The following is a 23566-nucleotide window of genomic DNA, read 5'->3' as shown; positions in this document are numbered from 1 at the left end:
TAGCGATTTTATCAATCTAAACAAAATTCTCATTTATGCGGCCCAAGTTGAACTTGTTTTACATATGTTACTCCACAACTCAGACTCTAGTTTTATTCATTTTGATTTGGAAATTTTGTTGTGATTGAAATTGAAGCATTCTACGATTGGGGCGAGTGACAAGGAAAATCAATTTTATTTGTATTGCAGTAGAACTCGATATCCGAAACGCAGCCAAAAGCCAATTTAAATGCAATAAAATGTGAACATTTCTCACAACAAACTGACAACTTGCCGCACTCAAATGAAATGTTTTCCTCGGTTAGTTAATGAAAAATGCAATAAAATGAACACAAAATGACACAATATATAGCCCTAAAGGGGTTATCTGTGGACAATGCATGGAAATAGGCAACTGTAAATGCCACTAATTGATCATAAAAGTGACTCGAAGAAATCTTGAGAGAGAAAAATTGGTGTGCGAGCTGTCAATGCACGTTTGTTGGTCTCCATATCAAAAATTTAATGACAAATGCAATGCAGGCAACGCCTCAACGTTCCACATTTATTGATGTATGACCCAGAAAGAAGGCTTGCCCGTACACCCGCCCCTGTCAATATAATATGTAGAATGTGGTACGAGCCTGTCCAGACAATCGCAAATCGATTGGACATGCCTCTGCCCGCCTGCGGTCACGCATGCCCACTGATAATAATTATCAAATCAAAACACTTAAACGCCTGCCCTGCCCATCGTTTTAAGGCAAGACCCAACCGCAGGCTGCCTTTCCTCTCGCTTCCTTTGCAAGCAACTGTTGCTCGTCATGTTTGTTTGCCTTGCAGTGATTTGCAAGTTCTACTTAAGTCAAAACTGTCCAATGTCCGCGGTCCATTGGTGCTGCAGCAGCGAGTTGCAACAACGTTGCACACGTTGCTCGTTGCTTGTTGTTTGTTGCTGGTTGCGATGCGTGAAAAGCTTTGTGTGCGCGCGGCCTTTGTGTTTACAGCGAATGCCCCATCTACCCATCTGCATGGCTCGTCATCATTAACCGCGGATTGGATTGCACTGCATGCCACACATGCGAAGATTCACTTTCGCAGCAATCTGAGCGCGTCTCATAAACATCATGAGGGGCAACTAAATTGGGGCGTTGGGTTCCACTTGGTCTGGCACAGCAGCCTGCTCCAGCTGTAGCTACAGTTCCACAGTGCTGACAGCTGGGCAGGAGCGAAATGAAGTGCTCTGCAGTATTCTCTGCCAGCGTTTTGATCTTTGTTTGAGTTTCTGCCGCAGGGCGGCATATTGACCCAATTCGCTGGCCCACCTTTCGAATGAAAACACATCTGTTTTTGCTTTACTTTCGTTGACAGTTTGTTCGCTCGGGCCGTTATGGGGTCTGTCTGTGGCCTTTTTGGCAATCAAGGCACGCACTTGTGTCCTCGATAAGGTTGCTGCTTGTTGTGTGCTGTCTTTGATTTATACAGCTATTGGTAGCATATAAATCATCCAGCCAGCGCTCCGTCTGACTGACTAACCGGCTGACTCACTGTGGTGCCTGAGAAGCGAACCACATTCTCGGCGATAATTAGTGCACTGCAGTCTTCGGGCTTAAGCGTTTTTAATTGGGACTTTTACTCGACCGATTACTGCGAAATATGACAGCTCGACTGCCTACATTTTGGGTAAAACCACAGCAGCAGCAGTAGAAGCAACAGCAGCAGCGAAATGTCAAGCAAGCCCCCACATATTCTGCTGCAATTCCTAAAGGAAATCAATTTCACACAGCTGCTGCAGCTTGGCAACAGATTTTGCTTTTAGCAATGGGATCATGCTCGAAATTGCGCCAAATATTTTTCATGCATGACATGGAATATTTAACAAAACAGAGCAGAGTCGACATGAGTTTCCTGTTGTACCTAAAGTTAAAGCCGGGCCAACTGACAGACAGAGTGAGCAACAGAGATAATAAGTAGTAGAAAGGGTAAGCAGACATGCATATCATTAGCACAGAAAATGTGCGGGAATATACATAAAATAATTATACTTATATATATATAAACTATGGGCTCCTTGCGCCTCTGCAGTTTAACGATTAATGGAAATTTACCTAACTCGCTTTTGAAATTTTGTGGCCTACAATAACAACGTGAGCAATAGGTCGTGTTTTCATACCCTGCCGCAAGTAAAAATAATTGATATGGGGTATCAAAGGCTTGTGCAAAAAGATGTCTTAGATAAAAGTTAACATCCAGCTTTTATGATATTGGATAAGGATGAGGACAACACCGAGATGTCGATTTCAGAGGCGACAATACGTAGATATACCTACTTATATTTGGTTTTTGAAACAAAGATATGGTTATGCGATATCTTCTAGTCGAGCACATGCAACTCCAGTACTCATAATCATTTTTTTGTACTAATTTTTTTTTTCGTTTTTTGTGGTATTTTGGTGTTGTGTTTTTTTTCCACTGGCACGCGTTTTGAAAATTAATATTTGCTTTGTTGTTGTTACAGCTGCAGCAGCCTTTTTGAGGTTTTACCATAGATAATCACAACGAGCTCTGAGCGAAATGTATGCTAAGCGTATGCAACAAACAACAAGCAACAGACGACAAACAACAAGAGACCACAAACTCAGTGCCGTTTATGAGCTGCTTGGGCTTATAAATGTTTTAATTAGATCTATTTGATATGATAAGCCAGAGACAGCTAACAAGTTGCTTCGGTTTCTGGGCTTTGGTTTATGGTTAATGTCTGGATTAAGTGGGTCATCGAGTAAGTGTGGATTGAGCCCGTGTGAGTGAGTGTGCGTCTGATGACCGCAGTCGAGTTGTGTCTTTGCCTAGTAGAGTTGTAATAGATGCAGTTGCATCAGTTTAGTCTTGAGTTTGTTATGCGTTCAACTTTTTAAAAAGTAACAAATTAATGAGCTTCTCTTTTTTGGGAATATTTTCTGTGCTTCCACTCATCAATTGTCTTTCAATAGTTGATTTTTAAAGAGTTCACTAATTAGCTTAATTTAATTACACATTTTATAGCGCTTCAAGTTAACGAATCTTCTTCATTCCAGCCCAAATGCAACTGGTAGTCATTAAACTCGCTTCTGTTTTATTCTCCATATATTTTCCCTATCTTTTCAACAGTTCAAAGTTTAACTCATTCAAGTGGCAGTCTGGAAGTGACTGTCTATCACCGCCCTCTGGACCCTGTTCCCCTGCCCCTCGCAGCATTGCTGCTCATAAATTTCACGCGCTTCACTTGCACATCCGGCACAGCCGCGGGGTAAAGCACATGGCACATATGGCGGCAGTTCTTGAGAGAAAATTCCTCTGTTTTTTGGGGAATATGCTCGTGCCGCACTTTTGCGGGGCGTTTCGAGAAAAAAAAAGGGGGGGGGGGGGGGGGCGCTGTGCGTTATGTGTGGACAACATTGTTTGGCTTTAGATTAAATGCCTTTGTTTTAAGCGCTTTTTATCTAACCTACATAAAATATGCTGGGCTTGCCTCACGTTGAAATCGTGCGAGAGATTACAAGAGAATCCAAGCGATTTCATATTATGAAATCTCAGTGCCTGAATTTATGATTGCGTTTAACTTACATGCTTCTCCGGTTTCAAGACGAGTCCGTTCTGCTGCTGCTGTTGTTGCTGCTGTTCGCTGACTACCGCGTTCTTGCCAAAGCGACTCTGCAGGGCTGCGCTGGCTGCTGCAGATAGCAGCATGGGTGCTGTCCTGGATGTGGGCGAACTGCTGGTCGACGCTGAATCAGACCCTGTGCCTGTCATGGACGCCAGATGCGGTGGCAGCTTATCGCCACCCATCAGATTGTCCAAATCACGTAGAAATTTGTTTGCCCAAATGTTCACATCATCCGGCTGGGCAGCTACAGGCGACAGGCTAGTAGCCGAAGGACGTCGACATGAGGCTGTGCCAGGGTTCAGCGGTGGCGGCGGCAGGGCTCTAAGTTTAGTTGTCACTGGTTTGCTGTTGCTGCCTGTTGTTGCTGTTGTTGATGATGTTGTTACTGCAGTTGCTGTTGTTGCAGTTGCAGTTGCTGTTGCCGTTGTGCTGCTGCTGTCAAAGCCGCTATCAGATTCCGTAGAACGCGACAATTCATCAAGTTGTTTGGCTGCCGCTGCTGCCTGTCGCACTGCCTCGAGTTGCTCCTGCAGCTGCTGTTGCAAGCGCTGCGCCTTGCGTAACTCGAAGACCTCGTTGATTTCCAGCTGCAATTAGAATACGAGTTGTTAGTTGCAGTTGCACATAAATTCAGAGCGCTGCTGGCTGCGATTGGTTTTGATTAGCACTCTAATTGCGTACATATATCAAAGGCAATAGCAGTCGGTAGTGGAGACTCTATTAATCGCGCTGCGCCCAGAGCACAAGATTCTAATGGATCGAGCTATGATGTATGTTTGCTTAATTTGCCCAACAAAACAGAAAGAATGAGAGGGCGAGAGAAAGAGAGAGAGAGGGAGAGAGAGAGAGGGAAAGATACAGATAGGCAAAGACACGATCAGACATTACTCACATTGAGTCTGTGGCACTGAGGCACAGAGACATGGGGCACAATCAAAGACAAATAAATTAGAACACGACCGCAAAGGCAGAAAAAGGTTTTTCAAGCAGAGAGCAAAGAAAACTGCAGCCACGAACTGCAGACAACAACAACAACAATGCTACAAGAAGAACAGCTGAGACGTGCAGCAGCAACAACAACAAATGCAAATAAATTGAAATGAAGCAATTTGTTAGCCAGATTAAACAAAAAGCAGCAACAACAAAAGCAGCAGAAGCAGCAGCAGAGAGCAGTTTCTAAAGAAGATCAGACAGAGGACCCACAGGGCTAACAAAGTCAGCGAATTACTTAATTAAAAAACGTGGCCCTAAGATACAAAAGAGTTGCTCCAGCACGAGAATGGGAACGAGAACTGGCCGCAGCACAAGGTCCAAGTGACATTAATAACGTGCCGAGCTCATTACTCAGCAATTGTGTTTGTGTTGTTGTTGTTGTTGTTGAAGCCCCAGCAGCCCTTGTTGCAGACAAATGCGATCAAGCATTAGCAAGTAATAAATTCTCAAAGGTAGAGCCCATCTATTGGCTGTGCCATAAAAGAAAGCGCCGACGGGGAGCGTCTAAGGCGGCCACATCCATGGCCGCTTGGTCTTCGACGGAGATTTTATCGCTGGGAATGTTTTTTGGCAGAGCTGCTGCCTCATTTGTCCTGCTCGTGTGAGAAGTTGTCAGCTAATTTGTGCAGAGACCAGGCTGTGCCAAAAACCTTTCCCATGACCAGGCTACAAAATAGACCAAAGCAATCAACAGTATTGTTTACAGAAAGCTAACGGTTTGTTTTGCCGCCCACTGGGCAGCTAAGGCAAAATTAAATGGCAATTCTGGATACTCTTTGTGGGCCCATAAAACATATGCCGCATAGGGTTAGGGCATAGAAATGTGTCACAGCGTATTCTGATTCTGTTAGAAGATTCTCTGGTGGCAACATTCATATTTCCCAGTTCGATAAAGCGCGTCATAAGTACGCTAACATTTTCGAGTTTAATTTCATGGTGGAATGCGCTGGACAAACAATGGCCACACACGCGTGGTCCTCCACATGCGGCTAAGGTCCAGAGCGTATTCCCAAAACTCCACGTGTAGACTTGGCCACTGACCAGCCAGCATCTTGGCGGCTATAAAAAGTGAAGTTGCTCTGCAGCCACTTTCAGTTTCTAAGAGCAGAACACAGCGGTCGCAGCATCAAAGTGCCCGACGCGAGGCAAAATTGGAACAGCCATTCCGATCGAGGCAGCCCAGAGGCAGACTTCGAACAGCCACAACAGCCACAGACGCGCAGTCCAGACAGCATGAGGCTCACGCTCGCCTGGCTCTGTGTCTGCCTGGCGATTTATTGTAGCGGCGGCTTTGCCAACAACGGCCGAGGCAATGTGGTCTTATCTTTGCCACCATCGCTTATCGCAGCAACGGAGGTGGTGGCCTTGAGACAACAGCAGCAGCGGGAGCAACAGCAGCAAACGCTGCACGAGCATCCGCGCTGGAAAAAGGATGCACGCGTCCTGTTTGACAGCGGCAGCGATTCACTGCGCGATATTGCGCACAGTAAGGAGTCCGCATCCGAGGTTGGCAAATACACGTTGGCCTACAACAACGACGACGACGGCGTGGAAGTGGAGCAACAGCCGGCGGATTTAAATCGAAAAGCATTGAGCGAGGCTTATGATTTAGAGGCACGACGGCAATCAGCGCCGCAGGAAATTGCGCCGCAACATGGCCATGGACTTGAATTGAAGTCTGCCACGCCCACGCCACACAAATACTGGGCCAGTCGCTGCCAGCCTGGAAACGGCAATTGTCCACGGGAATACCATCGCGCGATGCTGACGATCAGGTGAGCTCAGGATGTCTCTGTACCTCTGGGTGGCAATCGTTCGGGTTAAATCTACATGGCAAAGGGTTCAAGGTAGTCCCAGAAAGTGCCCAAAAAACTTTCTCGCCTTGGTGCAAGTCGCTTGTAAGCCAATTAAAGGCGGCTTGCAATTTATCAAGCGCGTTAAGCCCAAAGTTAAGGTTCAGTTCGGGGTAAACCTTTTGAATATAGCGCCTGGGCGCCAGGTTTTAATCGTAAAGTAAAAAGTCAACAATAAGAGCAACAAATCGTCGACAATTTGGCTGTCAGCCAAAAACACGCAAAACCAATTAATGGGCGTGAAAAAATCAGTTCGTCGATTGCAGTTTTGTTTCTGCAACACCGCGTCGCGTACATATGTTGATTTATTTTGTTAATTTTCGTTAAATAACAACTGTCAGCAAATTCATTGGCCCGAAACGAAACGAAAACAAAACGAAAAATTTGCAATGTGCATTTACAACAGCGTTTCACTTTTCATTCAGCATAAAAGCTGAAAGGGAGACGCCCCCTTGCCGTCCTGCGAAAAGTGAGGAATTTGTTGTCTGTCCATAAAATTTCCATTGTGACTTATAATAATTATGCTTAATTCATATACCCTACACCTATTCCACGCATTTGATATGTTTTAAGTCTGCTTTGCAGATACAGGCATTTTTATAAATAATATACCCTGTCTTAAAAGATTTTAGTGGTATATTGGCATACAACTAATGTTAGCTACACTAAATAAGCGTCTGAAATTGGAAATTTGGCAAGTGAGAGGAAGCAGGCCACGACTGGAGTCTCGTACCATGTATATGTATGATACTTCCACAAGCGTCTTCCTTTTTTCACCTAGCCAGAATAGTTCACATACTCGAAACAGAATATGCGCCGTGTCCTGTCAACTTTAATCACATGTAAAGGGTATACGTGATAGTCGAGGCACCTCCTCTAAAATAATTTAAATTGTATGAGCAGGGCGTTGAAAAATGATTGGTCTTGGGTGCTGCTATTAAATTACAATTAATCATTTCTTGTGTTTTCTTCGTTGTGTGGCTTTGTTGATTTGTTAAATGCGTCGATTAATTGGACTTAAGCCCGCATAACTTTCAGTTGTTTTTTGTGCCTTTAATTTGTAATTTTACACAGCAATTTATAAAAGGGAATTGTCTAAAATTGACAATTGATTGGATGAGCCTACATGACAGCAAGATTAACACAAAGTCCATAGTTAATTCTGCATAGCAGAAGGGGGCTTTGGTGGCTTTTCTGGGTCAGCTGCTATAGTGGCTGCCATTGTTGTAGGCAGCCCACGTACACAAACATGTTCATCAATTTTAGGCAGGCACTGTATGTGAGAAAAAGAGAAACCCAGCGACTGCCGTGCACGTGTAATTGAAACCTATGCGGCCCACGCACTAAATGAAAAATGTTTAAAGAAGTGATGCACAATGACGATCCTTAAACTGACGTTGCGCTACAAATGATGCTTCATTAATCTCAGCTCAGACACTTTTATAGAATTTCAAACAGCGGTTTCTCATCCCAACAGAAATAGAGATGCCGTAGCACGTTTGCGACATCAGCTAAATGAAATGCAGGATCAGCTGGATTCCGGCAATGTTGATGCTTCTGGCGACACCTTGGATGATTCCAATGAAGATCTTAACTTGAAGAACAACAACAACGAGGTTTTTATGCTGCTTACTGGCGAACAGGATTTGGTGAAGTTCCTGCACTGGGCCATGCAGCTGTTGTATCCCCATCAGCATCCAATTGATGATTTGAACGGCAGTGCCGCAGACTTTTATCACCCGGGCATGTTCATATGGAAGAAGTTCAACTTCTCGGGGCACTTGGAACCGCCGCTGATTGTCGACGAGCCACATTATGTGCTGGTGCGGCGCGAGAAGCAAAATCTAAAGCATGGCTACCAACTGGGCGGTGAGCATGCATAAATCATTATTCCCTGGGCGTAACGAGTACCAGGGTGTTGAAATTACAAAGTACCAGTCTCTAGTTCATTTCTGCTCAGTTCTATTTTTGCTTCGTTTAATTTTAAATGCATGTGGCATGGTATATTCTTAATAATAACAACTTTTCTGGCCATTGCAACACACATTAAGTGGGTCCCTCTCTTTCCCTCCTCTCACTTTATGTTTATAGATGATCTAAATTTAAAGGACGATCCATTTATACCACCACGGGGCCGTAAGCACACTACGCCTGATCTGGAGGAGCTGTTGAATCGCTACGAGACCTTTGTACCGAATCGCGGCAAGCGCGACAAAGTCAAAGATCTGTTCAAGTATGACGATCTATTTTATCCGAATCGCGGCAAAAAGCATCGCGACATTTTCAAACTGGACGATCCCTTCTTTCCACATCGCGGTAAAAAACTGCAACTGCGTGATCTTTACAACGTCGACGATCCATTCTTTCCGAATCGCGGCAAGCGGCAAGTGACAGCAAAGCCAAGTCTGCTGCCGGCGAGCATGTGGGGAAAACTACAGTCCGGCAGTGACAACAGCAACAACAACGACAACGACATCGACAAAGGCGACAACTGGCCGCAAAGAATGTCAACGCATGAAATTAATGGTAACGATCAATCAGTCAAGACATCAATGTCAGCCGGGGATGCAACTGAGGGCGCTAGATGGCAACGTCTAGCCACGACCCAAGTGCAACTGCAACCGCCGCAGCCAGCTAATAGATTGCACTCGACAAGATCAATGTCAGCAAATTTACAACAGCAGCCGGACCAACTGCAGCGCCTGAGCTTCATTGTCCGCCCGGGCATGCGCCAGCAGCAAAGGCAGCAACAGCAGGTGAAAACATACTGGCCAGCAAGAAGCTATCAGCGCTGGCAGCGATCTGAGCACGAAGCCCGGGAGACACAATTAACGCGGGGGCTCAACGCTAGTCCCACTGGCCATGACACTGACTTTGACATGGATTATGGCCAATTGGACATGTAAATGCCGATCGTTTTGTGGTTTGAGCACTTTTCGGCGAACTTCCTTTAGGCACACAAGTGTCGTTTTCTTTTTTTTAGTGCACGAAGGTTCAGTCAGATTGTAAAAAGTAAACCAAAAATAAATGTAAGCCTGCAATTGATTTTTAGTAAATCGAAATTATCGAAGGTTACATGTCTGCCCCCGGTGCCTGGTGCCTGGTGCGATGCTTGCTGCCAGCTGCCATTTGCCCTTGGGGCCTTTCTAGAATTGTGCTGTGAAGGTCTGTGCCCTTGTGGCAGACTCTAGAGTCTCTAAAGCCTCTTGGGCATCGCTTTTTTATATTCATTTTGTTTTTCTTAATTGTATTCATTGGCTAATTTATCGGTAAATGTAATCAGCATTGTGCTAGCAATTCAAGTTTAGAGTTCGTCGCAGACCCCAGATCCAGATGTGGTCGCAGACTCCACACAGCTGCAACACGGAGACGCGGGCGTGGCACGCAGTTGCTGATGCCGATGCCAAGGCAGCGATATGTCTGCCACGTAGATATGCAGCCAGATAGAATAAATACAACAGCAACAGCAACAGCAATGACAGCAAGAGCAGCAGCCGCAGCAGCAGAAGCAGCATTAACATTAACAAAGCTGTGACTACTAAGGTCAGGCTGCTGCTGCCATGTAATCCCCAAAACGCACATCAATCAAGCGGCTGTAGCTTTAGCTTATTAGCAAGCATTGAACCTACAAAATATCAGTCAACCAGTTACCGTCTGGCGGTTAGAGGAAAAGCAAAACCAAATAGGTTTTAAGCCTCCGTTACAGCAGCAACTGAATTTTTCCACTTCAACGAATTTCTGACATTGACATTGACCAGTTGGCTGCTGGCTGGCTGGCAGTCAGCATCCAAATCGACAACAACGTCAAAATATTTGGAGAGACGCAAAGTCTGCTGGTCAGACCAGACCAGGGCAGGCAGCAGTCAGGCAACTCAGCTTGGTTCAGTGCAGGCCAGGCCAGGCCAGCTCTTTGTTTTGTACAAATGACCATTGAAGGTCATAGAAGCCAACAACAAATTGGTTAAATAATACTCACAGTACACACACAATCACACACACACACACACACACATCTATACAAACTTTAAGCAGATGCGCGCCTGAGTCTGAATTCGGGTTTTTGGTAGCTTGACGTTTGCGATCAGTCCAAAAACATATGAAGATCATTGTAATTTCAATGGCACTTGAGTCTGGGGGCAACCACCACAGCTGAACCGAACTCTGCGTTTGGCTAGAAAAATGAGTGCAACAATTGTTGCTGTGGTGCTGTGGGCACTCAACTGGGCAATGACACTTTGAGTGATCCACCAAAGTGGTCAAGCGAGCCACACGTGCAGCTCTACTATGATGTAAAGACGTAGGCATATCATATGATCGACTGGGAAGCTATTAGGATTTGCTGTGAGTTGGGTCGGCATTTTAAGGGATTTATGTCGCAAGCTAAGATATTCTAAATAAATTGAATGGATAGGTATAAAAGTAGGTGAAATGTGGATAAATTAAAATATTATACCTAAGTCTATTCGTAGCTAGTTAAGAGGCGGACGACATGAGACGAATCGTAGTAATAAAGGTTACTAATTGATAATCTTTCAGCTTAGAAGCTGGTAAAAAGTCTTTTAAATCAAAGCGACTGAACTTAACATGAGAAACTGTCATTGGCTTTAACAATAACCTATACAATCGCCAACCACTTGCAGCTCAAATTATTATGCCAATAAAATTGAAAAGCAAAAACTCATGTTCGTGACCATACTTTTATTGGATTTGAACCAAATGTGTCAAAAGTGAAGATTGTACAAATCAAATGTCATTGGATTTGAGTTTGCGCATTTAAGGCTGCAAATACTTTCAAGCGGATACCACAACAGCATTGACTACTTTGTGTCACTTGGGCCTGACATTTGGCGAGGCAGCCACAAAAAAGAAGCCCAGCCATATGTCAGGCCAAAAAGAAAGTCGGTGTCCAGCTCAAAACCGCCATGTGGCGGAGCGTACGATCCGTGCAGCGGCAGCAAAAGCCGAGTCGCGTCCAGTCTCAGCAAATTGGCGCAATTTTTGTGGCAATGGTTTTTTGTTGCAGCTGATTTGCTTGTCGGAAAATATCAACGCATTGTCAGCCATGCTGGAATGAGCCAAACGCTGTTGACAACACGCCAGGCACAGGTTTAGACACAGGCTCAGTTTGAGGCGAGGGTGAGGCAATTGCGCGCACGGCAGCAACTTGCAACTGGCAACAGGCAACAGGCAACTGCAACTGTAACTAACTCGAGCAGCATGAGTAGCTGGCAATATTTGACAGCAGCTTAATTGCTGTCTGCAATTATGATTGCTGCTGGTGAAATTGTAGAAGCTGCTCAGAGACAGTCGAACAGTTGGGCAGTTGGAGAGTTGCTTCACTTTCATTTGATTTGTGGCAATGACAGCGCTGCAACATGGTGCTGCTGATTGTTGATTGTTGACTGTTCACTGTTGATTTTTTTTGTGTCTTTGTTTTTTGGCTTCATTTGGCGCATGGCTGCGATTTCTGGTTTATTGTCTGCATTGAGAGACGGCAGCAACTCCTGGTTGACAAAAATAGTAACGTGCACAACGCTGGCACTGCCTTTTATTGCCATTTGTTTGCCATTTGCCGTTTGCCTTAGCCGTTTGCCGTTTGCTGTTCGCTGTTGACGTTGACAAAAAAACGTCATTTGCAAATTGGGCAAAGACAACTTTCTCTAGGCAGCTGCGCAGACGCAGTTGCAGGCGCAAATTACCCAGCTCCAGCTTTAGCTAAAGCCGTTGCATAAAGTTATAGACTCGCAGATAAGTTAAAGGCAAAACCATCGCCCACATTCATTAACAGCATTCGCATAATTGGCTGATATTTCGTGGGTTCACTGAACCGCCCGTCTCAAGCTGAGACAATCCCTAGGAGCTGCTCCTCCCCCAGCTTTGGCTGAGTTGCTGACTTTTACGTCTCAATTTCAGATTGCCGCATTGTCAATATCTATAATTAAAATCGTTTGAGAACACACGCAAGCCTTGTTATTGCTGTTGTCGACGGCTTATCAGATTTTGTTGAATGGCTAAAAACGTTAGACGTTGAAGGCTTGATTGAGCTGATGGACTCGTCGGCCGCGTCAATTATGATCGGTGTGTGCCGTAGTTAAATTATGGATTATGTATATATGTTTGTAGCCGAAATGCAACACAAACGCTAATTGATGCAGGAAGCGCGAAGCAAAACGAGTTGCCAAACGCTTGTCATATTGCATCTGTTTCAAAGGCAGCCCACCAGATTTGCTGCACGCTTCGCTGGCGCGTCCAAAATGGGTCAGGCAACGACAACGTAGACAACAACAGCGCCGCCATTGCCGCCTCCACAAACGCATTTCATAACTAGGCAAATTAAGCCTAAGGCCACGACTACAACAAGCGTCTTACCGGAGTCTTACGAGTAACGGCAATTTGGAGCTAAAGTGCTGCACTATTTGTCATAATAAACGCGCCGCGCCGCACAAATGTTGCCTCGCGGGGTGGCAACGGCGGGGGCAGCAGCAAAAGAAAGCGACTGCCCCGTGTGGGCAGCACTGTGACACATTTTGTCATCATTAGCCACAGTTGCCGGCTAATAATTTCAATTTAGCCAAAAAATTAGCTGCATTCAGCTGAATTATGGAAAAAAGGCGTTTAAATCTAGCTAGTACAGGCCAGGGCCAAAGTCAGAGCCAGAGCCAGAGCCAAAGCTGGAGCCATAAGCCGACAGCCCACGCCAGCTAAGCAACAGCAACAACAACACACGCAACGCATGTAACGCCTCTCAGGGCGTGGCTGGTCGCTCGATGGGTGTTGAGGTGATGACACTGATTATAAAATGTGCATAGATAGCGTGCAGCCTGTTGGCTGCCATTGACCAAAACTAAATGTAAGACGAATCCCATGTGAGTACAACCATGAATCGCTAGAAAGATGCGTGCGGCTGAAAAGCGCTTTTCATGTGCTTCATATTAAAACGAATTCAAACAGTTCACAAATAAAAACAATTGTTAAACAATAAGTGGCTTAGCTGCAATTTATATTCACCTAAGATTTCTATCAATTAGGTGACACCCATTTCTGACACAAAAATAACTAGATCAGAGGCTGGTTAATTGAACAAGAACAAGATCAGTTTATGGGAAATTCATAAAAATAAATACGTGCTAGTGAATTTGGTCTAGATATAAATGGAATCCCCGTCTTATTTCCACGGATAAAGATAATCGGGTCAGTCTAATGCTAATTCAATTAAAATGCAGGCGTTGTTTTAGGTTAACTAGTGGAACCGTTAGTAAATGCTCGCAACATACGAGAAACGCGCGCGTCTTGGGCGCGTTTTTGCCATATTTTCGTTCGAAGAGCGCGTCGAACTGCGCAGAACCATAAACGCAATGCTAATGAACAACGCGTGCGTGCGCTGCTTCCGCTGAGGGCAAAGAAGCAACTTGGCTGCGGACAAATTTCATGCGAAACAGTTATAAAAATAACTGAAGTTTCGGCCGGCCGCTTGACGTTGCCGCTGACGCTGACTTTGGCGCTGTCTCTGGAATTGACGCTGACGGTGATGTGTCTCTGAGTGTGTAATATTGCGCTTTCCGGTACAGAAACATAACATTTTATGTACACGCTGACAACGCTAGCGCTAACGACAACGACAACCACAGCAACGAATACCAACAACAACCAAAAGCGGAGCGTGCAACGCGTCGTATGCGTTACACATTACGAATACGCTGCTGCTGCTGCCGCTGCGCCCCAACTGTGTTTGCTTTAACACATTTTTCTGTCACGCAAAATAATCATTTGCAAAATCACGCACTGTTGACAGACCAGCGAGGGGACAGTTTGCCGGGGGATGGGCAGGAGCAGACAGGAAGGGGACCGGCAAGTAAAATGTGTGTGGCGACAGCAACTGTCGCTTATCATTATGTGAAAATTTATGAAATTGAATATTTTCAGTCAGCAACAAGTTAAACGAGCCTAAATATGGCCTGAATTCAATTCGAGAATGGCGCAACATGGGAACGAATATTCGTTGAAGTTCACAGCTTATTGAAAAGCCCAGCACTTACCTTTACACGCTCCAAATAGTCCTGGAGTGCAACATATGGATCCTCGCCGTCGTCATCTATCAGGTCGAGGCTATGGGCCAAGTCCAGATTGTCTAGTGCGGCCAGTTTGAATTCGGCCTTATCGCCAAATTGCAGCTTATGATGTTGCTGAGGTGCAGCTGCAGCCGATGCTGAAGTGTTGGCGGCGGGTGAAGCACGGCTTAAGAATTTCTTATCAGCTGTCATGGCGTTGGCTGCCGCTGCTCCTGCAGAATTGCTTCCGTATTGGCGAGTGCGCGGCATAGTTGCACAACCGGTGCTAAAAACGCTTGCAGCTGGCGCAGGAGTGGCAGATGAAGTTGCAGTGGCTGTGGATGTGGCTCTGACTGTATCATCAACGTCCTCGTCGGCCGCTACATCACTTAATCCCGATTTGTAGCGCGTCGTGTCAGTTGCGATAGTCGCGCTGGAGACTGACGTGTTGGCTGCTGCTGCTGTTGCTGCTGTTGCCGGCGGCGTTGTGTTGCCGTTGATAAGCGTTTGATGTTGTTGCTGTTGCTGCTGACTACTGCTGGTGCTGAGGCTAGTGCTGATGGTGGTGGTGAGGCTGCCACTGCTAATTGCACTTTTCACATCGCTTGTCATGTTGTTTTGATTTGTATTGCACTGAATTTTACTAAATTTCTTGCCGCTGTCATGTTGCCGCGCCGCGTTGGCTCCAATTTGTTGTTGCTCTGCAAAGGTAGAGGAAGAGGAAGAGAAGTAGTGAGACAGTGTTTAATTTAAGCGATAATTCTTCAGCGAGTCATATAAAGTTGTCACTGCTGCCAAGCCACGCACACAAACATACACACACACACACACAGTCATACAAATTTGCTGCAATTATTGTTGCCGCAACATGTTGATCATATTTTGCAGCAACACTTCGCACAACTGGCGCGCCCAAAAGACACATTTTCATAATCTTTTTTACAGCAAATGAAAAATTGCGCCAAATGTGCAAAATACGCCAAAAAGCGCCAACTCTTGGCTGCCACATGTGGCAAGCATCGGCGTGCCACTGTGCCGCTTAAGCCAAATCCGCGAACATTTCTGCGCTAATCGCCTCAAATTGTGCGCCGAATGTACGCCATTTAAATTGTCATAAATTTTCGCAACATACCCAGCACATGTGTGTGGACTTAAGTTTTTCCAATTTTTGCCTTTTGTGTGCTTAAATGTAAGTGTGTGTGTATAAATGTTTTAATTAATTTCTGGATGGCGAGCAAATGGCAAGCAATTATTTACATATTTGATAATATTGCTCACACTATTCAGAGCTTATCCATGCTCTCAATTGTTCGCAATATTTATTTGGCGCGCTGTTTGCTTAACTTGTTGCCGCACCCAACTACAACAATAATGACAACAACAACAACTGTGCCAATGGATTTATTTCATGTCGGATATAGTTCTTACGGACCAGAAGTGAAAAACGAGTCTGTCAGCCATTAAACGAATACGAGTCACCTTCATACTTATAGAGTTTTGAATACGATATTTATGCAGATTGGAATAGGAATTTAATAAAACAATTTTATCACAAATAATTAAAATTTGTCACAAAAATTCCTAATAAATTGTATTGATAAGAAACGAAAAATGGATTCCTCACAAAATGGGTTTGGTTTGAAAAATTTGAAAAAATAGGTTTAGCATTAGATGATTTAAAATTGAAAATATAATTTTGGACACAACAAAATTCTGTTTAATAAAAAATGATTAAAACTCTGCTTTTATATAAAGCAATTTTTGCTAACCCGAAATTAGAGGACAAATTGAAAATAAAGTCAATGTTTTTTTTAATTATGACTTAAGTGAAGAATAATCAACCTTTATGTTTTCGGGTGAAATTTGTGCACCTTCATCATTAAGGTAATTAGAGAACACATTTCAGCCCATTAGCGAATGTAATATATTAATGGATACACTTTTTGAATATCGACTAGTTAATATCCATTTCGGTTTTTTCCGTATATCTGGTGCTGAGGTTCTGACTACATGTAACCTCCCAAAGATATTGATATTGTGGCAAATGTACACTCATTTTTCGCAATACTTCTCGGCACATTTGCGCTATGTACAGCCCACATGGAAATGCAAATAGGCGAAGGTATCGCCATAAATCGCATTTAAATTCGCATAGGGGCAAAGCGTCTGAAGATCAAGTGAACTTTTTGTTGCTGTCCGTCAGTCGCTGTTGTCGCCAGTCGCCAGCCCCCAATCGAGCGCATAAAGAGAACCCAGGAGGCGACCGGCCGGAATGTGTGTACTTATGTGTGTGTGTAAGTGAAACGGTTAAGTATTTTTGTTGTTGATTTTATAGGTTTGATTTTATTTTTGTTTTTATTGCGCATGCGTGCGTTCGATTGGGTTTCTTGATTAAAATGTCGCCGCCACCGTCGCGACTTGGCGACAACAACAGCAACCGGCAGGCTCAATCTGTGGCTTGGCTGGGGTCTTGGCTGCTGTTGCTGTTGCTGCTGCTGGTCAGCGTTTGGCATTTAAAAATTCTGAATCGCATGCGTTACACAACGACAACGACCCGTGGCGAGCTCGTAAATCAGCAACGCAAACGAGTCAGTCAGGCAGGCAGGCAGCGAAGACAGCGACAGTTTGGCTACATTTTATGGGGGTCTGGGTCTGGTTGGAGTCAGCTGGAAAGCGTCCACCAATTGATCGTCTTGTGGCGATTGGCAGGCCGCCAGCTAAGCGAACCCAGGCCAGAGCAGGCCCACACTGGGCTGCAGTTTTCTTCTGCCTTTTTGGCAATATTTCAATTGTGCAACGCTAACGGTACATTTGGCAATTGGCTGCCATGTGGCATGTGGCATGTGTGATTGTGTGTGGGAGGCGCGTTGAAAGTTCATGGGAGGTCTTCCCAGTCACAGTCACAGTCACAATCGAGCCCTCCAACTTGGCGACATGTGTGCGCAGTTAGCCATTTTCTGGCTGTCTGTGCGGCATTTAATTAGCACAACTCACTGACGGAAATGACTCTCTCTGCCTTTGCTCTACATGGTGGGCGATAAGCAATTTTTTAGACTTTGCGACTCTACAAATATACTATATATAAATACACACACACATATACAAAGCTTTATATGCAAACAAAAGCCAACGCGAGAAAATGAAATATATTTGTACTTATTTGCTTATTGACTTAAAATAAAATTGTTTGCTGGGTGTGTCCCGCTAAATGGCCACTGTCCGTCAGACATTGTTCGTGGATGGGCGTGTGGTTGACTGTGCTGTTGTTGTCGTTGTTGTTGTTGCTGCTATTGTTGTTGATTGATTCTGGGACTGAGGTCACTTGAACGTGATTAATTGCTCATTGCGCGCGCACAGGGGCGAGAGGTGACACAGGCATTGCGCCTAATTGAAAGCAAAGCGAGGGTCTGTCGAGAGTATGCTGAGTGCTAAGATGACTCAAACAAATGCAGCTAATGGAGGCCTACCTCAATGCACTTAACAACAACTCTGCGTTGAGCACAGCTGTTAAGTTGGGTGTAGAGAGTAGCAGTGCGAAAACAAAAAGCAAATAAATAAAGAATAAAGTAAATAAACGTGTGCACAGCAGCAGCTGCCAGCTCGGCAAATCCAATGAAAATCGGGCTAAGAGCGGGGCGAGGAGGATCCAATGGGCAGGCTGTCCATTACGATGATGATTACCAATGCTTGAGCGGTTGTAAATGAAAGCCGCTCATTCTCTGAAGCTGACGTGCGTCCGCTTAGGACAACGCCGTCGTCATTGCGATGATCAACAGATTGGCGCCTTAAGCCGTCACACGTCAGCTGAGCTAAGGGCAAGAACTCAGCTTAACTTGGCTGGAGACCAGGCCGGCTTTCAAGCCTCATTTGCCTATCAAAATGATATAATATGCGTTCATGACGTCGATTGTGTTGTACGTGTTTCCTGTGTATTCGCAAAACTGGCAACTGGCAGCTGGCAGCGGGTGGCTGTTCGCAATTGGCTTTGGGGCGTGTCACAAGCCAAACGAAGTGCACTTTACAATTGGTGACAAAGCAAAATGCAAGGAGTGTTTTTTTTTTTTGTTTTCTTTTTTTGGGGGGAAAAACGCAAGTCCGTCGAGCAACTGCACCCAGCTAGGCGATAATAATTTTTTATGCAACTCTCTTGAATGGCAGCGGCGCATTTACGACATTTCCAATTGCCGCACAAATGCAGACGCACTAATAATAAAAATTTTGTCTTTTATTATTAATCACAATTTCAAGTGACTTTTTTCATGAAAAGTATTTATGCGGCTTTAAGTGTCTTTTTATTAAACATTGCAGCATTTAATTGACTTGTAATAGAGTCGAGTGTGTGTGTGTGTGTATGAGTGTGTGTATGCACGCCTGTGTTATGCAAAAGGTGTGTCGATGTGAGTGTGTCAGGCTAACGGAAATCCAAAGCTCAACGTCATGCATAATTCATGATAAAATTGCAGTCAATTTCTTTTGATTTTTAATGTAAATAAAAGGCAAATAAATGCTTAGGTAATTTTATGTACACGCCCTTACCAAGTGGCTGGCATTATAAATTTATCATTTCAAGCATTTAGTATTTATATTATTCCAAAAATTTCCAGAAATTGTTAAGCGCGGCCTTAGTCAGCGACTAACAACACATTGTCACTAAATAACCTTTAATTGATCGCATTTAGCATTTTAAGTAATTGGCCAGTGATTCAGTGATTCAGATGCTTGAGATTCGGTATCTGATCTTTAGTTTAAATGATATGGAACGCTTTTTGTGCTTTGTGATCGTCTGTGCTCAATAACAGGAAATGACTGGACAATGAGCTGGCCGACCTTCAGTGTGTTGCCCCTAGGGATGCATGACAAGTCCGTCAGGCAGTCAGACAGAGGCGTGAGCTTTACGGTCTGCAGCTAGTCATGATTCTTTTTCCCTTATGACACTCGACTGCACAAATCAATTAATAACTTATTGTTAGCTATTAACTAGCCTAATGACTGTGTGCTCAGCCAATGACCGCTTTTCCCACAGCAACAACATTTCCGCCCAGGCACTGGCGACAACACAACTTAGTTGCCAAAGCTGATTAAGCGAGAGCGAATTAAAAAATGAAAAACTTACCATTTCCTGCCGCAAAGGCGGCGATGCGCTCCCTAACCGAACGTCTGGGCTCGTCGTGGCCGTTGTTATTGTTGTTGTTGCTGCTGCTGTTGATGTTGGTGTTGCAGCTGTTCGGTTGCAGCATATGCGTCGCAGTTGCCTGCGTTGAGTCATGGCTAGGACTACGCTTCACCATTGTCGTTTTGATCACAGTCTTGAGGCGGCTGGGCGTGGTCGGACGTGCTGCTATGCTGGGCTTAGGTGTTGTTGTTGGCGGCAACGTTGCTGTTGCTGTCAATGTTGCTTTATCGTTGCACAGCACTTCTGTGGCAGCACCCACAAACTCTTCTGCTGTTGTTGTCGCTGTTGCTGTTGCCGTTGCTGTTGCTGATGTTGGCAGTGTCAACCCACACTCGCTGGCTGTGGCCGTTGCTGCCACGTTCGTTGTTGTTGCTGCTGTCGTAATTGTCATTTTATTCTGCGACGACTTCGGTGAATCAATTTTCGAGTTTTTGTTTTTGTTGTTCGTTTGGGGCACGGCGTCGTCGGGTAATTTACAATAATTACAGCACGGCTTATTGTAGTTGTTGCTGTTGTTGCTTAGTGTATTTTCCTTATTGCTATGTTGCAGTTGTTGTTGCTGCTGTTGCAAGCTATTGCTAAGTCTTTGGATTGGTTGTTGCTGTTGCTGTTTCTCTTGCTGCTGCGGCTGCTGTTGTTGTTGTTGTTGTTGTTGTTTTTGTTGTTGTTGCTGCTGCTGCTGCTCATTGCCACTCTGCTGGCCGTTTGTGACAGCGCAAGATTTACTATGAATTGCTGTTGCTGCTGCTAGTTCACTGCTACGCTTGTTGTTGCTGCTGATGTTGCCTTTGTAGTCCTGCCGCCATTGTTCAGGCACATTTCGTTGATTCATTAATATCAACGCCACATTTCCGTCGTGGTCGTTGTTGCTTTTGTTGTCAGAGATCTCAGCGATATCATTTGCTTCATCATCATAATCATTGCAATCGTAATCACTGTCGCAATCTTGGCGTCGCTTGCTGCTACTGCTACTGCTGCTGCTGTTGCTGTTGTGGCTGGCGCGTGGCACATCATCAATATATGTAAAATCGTTATCGACGAATATATTTCTAGCGTGCAGCGTGTTGGCTGACGACTTGAACTTGGGCTGCTTCAGAGTGTAGCGCCTGCGCTGCGGGCAACAACAGAACTTGATGATGTTGCGCGGCGAAGTTGGCGATAGCCCTGGCAGAGTCGGCGTCGACGGCGTTGCAATGTCAGCCCATTTCTCGATCAATGCCAGCTCGCGAGCATTGGACATTGTAGTATAGCCATGGAGTGTGATTCTGCAAAACAGACAGAAGAGGAAAAATTAAATTAATTGCATATGCCAGAGAGGGAGAGAGAGAGAGAGAGCAGAGCGAGATGCACCAAAAATCAATTAACCACATTTCTCAACGCATCTCAGCTTTTCACCAGAGTTTCCTCATTCCTGCGCCGCCGCTCTCTGCCTTCGCTGAAAGCCAATTCGCTGCGCACATCAGCCGGGCACAGCAGCGCCATCTGTGTGTCATGAACGTCTAGACGACAGCAGCAGCAACTGTTGCTGTTGGTGGCAGCGGCAATGCCAACATGTTTTAATTGCAAACTGCTTTTTGCGCAACACTTTCGAATGCGGCTTAGAAGTGACCGCCAAAAATGGTACCAGCCGGCAGCCGGCAGTTGGCAGTCAGCAGTCGCGAGTCGGGAGTCGGCAGGCCAGGCCGGCAGCCAGGCCACATGTCGATGCATGATTAACTGCCGCGTTAAACTGCCAGTGGCGGCGGCCTGCATACATTTAATTGCATTCGCTGCGCTGCAGCGGCAGGAGCAGCAGCAAACTATTTTCCCGCAGGGTAGCCAGCAGCAGGTAGCAGTGGCAGTGGCAGTGGGCAATGTCGTTGCCCACTGGCCGCCACGCCTATTGCTGGGTTCGAAACTTGACTAACTCAACTACCCTTGGGGTTGACGTTGACCTTTTGTGCCGGCCTGAAAGCTTTTGTGAAAGTGCCGCTCTGAAATTCCTTTCACCAGCAAAGCTATGCGTGTGTGTCTGTGTGTGTGTGTGAGTGAGCTTCTTTTGTGGGTCCGGATGAGTGTCTGTGGGCCACGCCTCTTGTCAAATGTTTGACAAATTAATTTCAATTGTTTAATGCACTCGGCTTATCTTTCACTTTATCGATTGCCGAGCGACAGCGAAAATAAATTAACAATAAATAATTTTAATTATTTCATGAAGATGTCAAATTACACACACCCACGCAATGAGGCGAAAGCCTAAAAGCCAAGCACCGCCACAGCTCACAACTGTTTGCCATGTGTGTGCCAGGCACAGGGCCCGCACCCGCCCCGATCACCCACCCGGACCCCAACCCCAACCCGTGCTGGCGTGGAGTGTTGCGATCTTTGCCACTAACTGGCGGCTATTTTGAGGCTTTGCACAGCTGCACAGCGCTCTTTGTATTTATTATTATTTCTCCTTTTTTTTATTTATTAAATTTTTGCCAAGGCTTTTAGCGTGCCTATGGAAGTTCGGACAGCTCTAATAGGATTTTGTAAAGTCCGCTGAGCTCAGCCGTTGATGGCAGTGCTGCGTATATATTTTCTCATACTACAAATATTCAATGAGCTTAAAGCCTGCAGTGAAACTTCAAAGTTGGCTGTTTGTTGTCTTTGTGGCGCCCTATTTATAGCCAATAGGTTTCATATTACATCTAAAATTCATTTGTTAAATTTGTGATATTACACAAGAAGCTGCCAATGGGCGTGCTACCAACGATTTGTCAATTTATTTCTCTTTAGTTTTTGTCTGCATGCCACAAACTGTGAACTCTGTTGCATTTAATGACCGAGCAAAGAAGCCCAAAAGTGATTATAATCGAATGAGAACTTGAATGCATTAAAGTATGCTCGACTATGGAATACCACAGGTAAGATCTTCAAAACAGTCTATTGAGATTGGAATATATTTATATATTTTTTTTAAATATCTTAATATTGAACCTATGTTTGCTCCATGCGTGTGTGAGCATAAAAACAACTCGGAACGACGGGGAAATGGCCACACAACCTTTTTTTTATATGTATCTTAAATCATTCTATGTAACATAAAACTACCATATACCCTATATTAAACCCCTTTTAAGCAATCCACGCATGAGAAACATCATAAAAAACGCATAAAAAAAAAAAAAAAAACTCAAAATATGCCACAGCTGAAACCTCAAAAAACAGCAACAAAAAAGTGGCTGCTGCCTCCTTTGCCATATGCTTATGTTCAATAAATCCAAATGCGGCATATAATCGTGTGCTTATGTATGATATTGTGATTTATGGCCCCATGCTCAGATGTTGTTGTTGCTGCTGTTGCTGCCGTTGTCATAAGGAGCAGAAAATTAATTTTGAAAAGCTACTAAATCCAGACTTACGCATAAATTAAAACTTAAGTAGGTTGACAGTTGTTGTTGCTGCTTTTTGTTGTTGTTATTATTTGTACTATTTGTATGCACAATGAAAACAAGAGAAACAGCAACAAAAACAAGCACTGATCACCCTTCTCGCATGCTTCACTCGTAATTTATGGCATCGAAAGCTGGAAATTATTTTTGCACATTTTGCAATGCATTTCAATGCGTTTTCGTTTGACATCGTAAATACATATTTGTCAATGCACTTCAAGTCGGGTATAAAAATAAATGTATATAAAAATAACAACTAAATAGCATATAGCATGATTATATGTATGTGCGCATGCGTGGCACGTACATAGCCCGATGGGGTTGTTTATGAAGTCTAGACGCCCGATTTGGCATACTTAAAATTAGCATATAAAAAATGTGGCAAATGCTATTGGTGGCAAGAAACAAGAAATATAACAGTAGCAAAGTTCTATGAACTTGTCCGCAGCAGCGCAACTGTC

At 44.6% G+C, this 23566-nt stretch overlaps 2 protein-coding genes across 4 annotated transcripts in view; one reads left to right on the top strand and one right to left on the bottom strand.

The window, feature by feature from the left end:
- The window catches only part of LOC115771699 (rho GTPase-activating protein 7), a 93189-nt gene that overhangs the window by 20627 nt on the left and 48996 nt on the right, over positions 1-23566 (bottom strand). For all 3 annotated transcript variants that reach the window (XM_030717517.1, XM_030717516.1, XM_030717519.1), the window contains 3 exons: positions 19630-20954; positions 14505-15217; positions 3583-4209 (listed from right to left, as the gene is read on the bottom strand). In XM_030717517.1, the coding sequence (XP_030573377.1) occupies positions 3583-4209; positions 14505-15217; positions 19630-20929 (2640 nt within the window). In that variant the 5' untranslated portion in view covers positions 20930-20954. The remainder of the gene's footprint in view (positions 1-3582; positions 4210-14504; positions 15218-19629; positions 20955-23566) is intronic.
- Positions 5837-9374, top strand: LOC115771631. The gene is made up of 4 exons (XM_030717430.1): positions 5837-6390; positions 7946-8337; positions 8560-9065; positions 9099-9374. Exons 1-4 carry the CDS (start codon positions 5849-5851, stop codon positions 9372-9374), a joined length of 1716 nt encoding a protein of 571 aa, XP_030573290.1. The 5' UTR covers positions 5837-5848.

Source organism: Drosophila novamexicana, unplaced genomic scaffold, assembly GCF_003285875.2.
Source record: "Drosophila novamexicana strain 15010-1031.04,08,12 unplaced genomic scaffold, DnovRS2.1 tig00000108-arrow-pilon, whole genome shotgun sequence".
Classification (NCBI taxonomy): Eukaryota; Metazoa; Arthropoda; class Insecta; order Diptera; family Drosophilidae; genus Drosophila; species Drosophila novamexicana.
The sequence above is the reverse complement of the archived record's forward strand: the minus strand, read 5'-3'. Positions and strand labels throughout refer to the sequence as shown.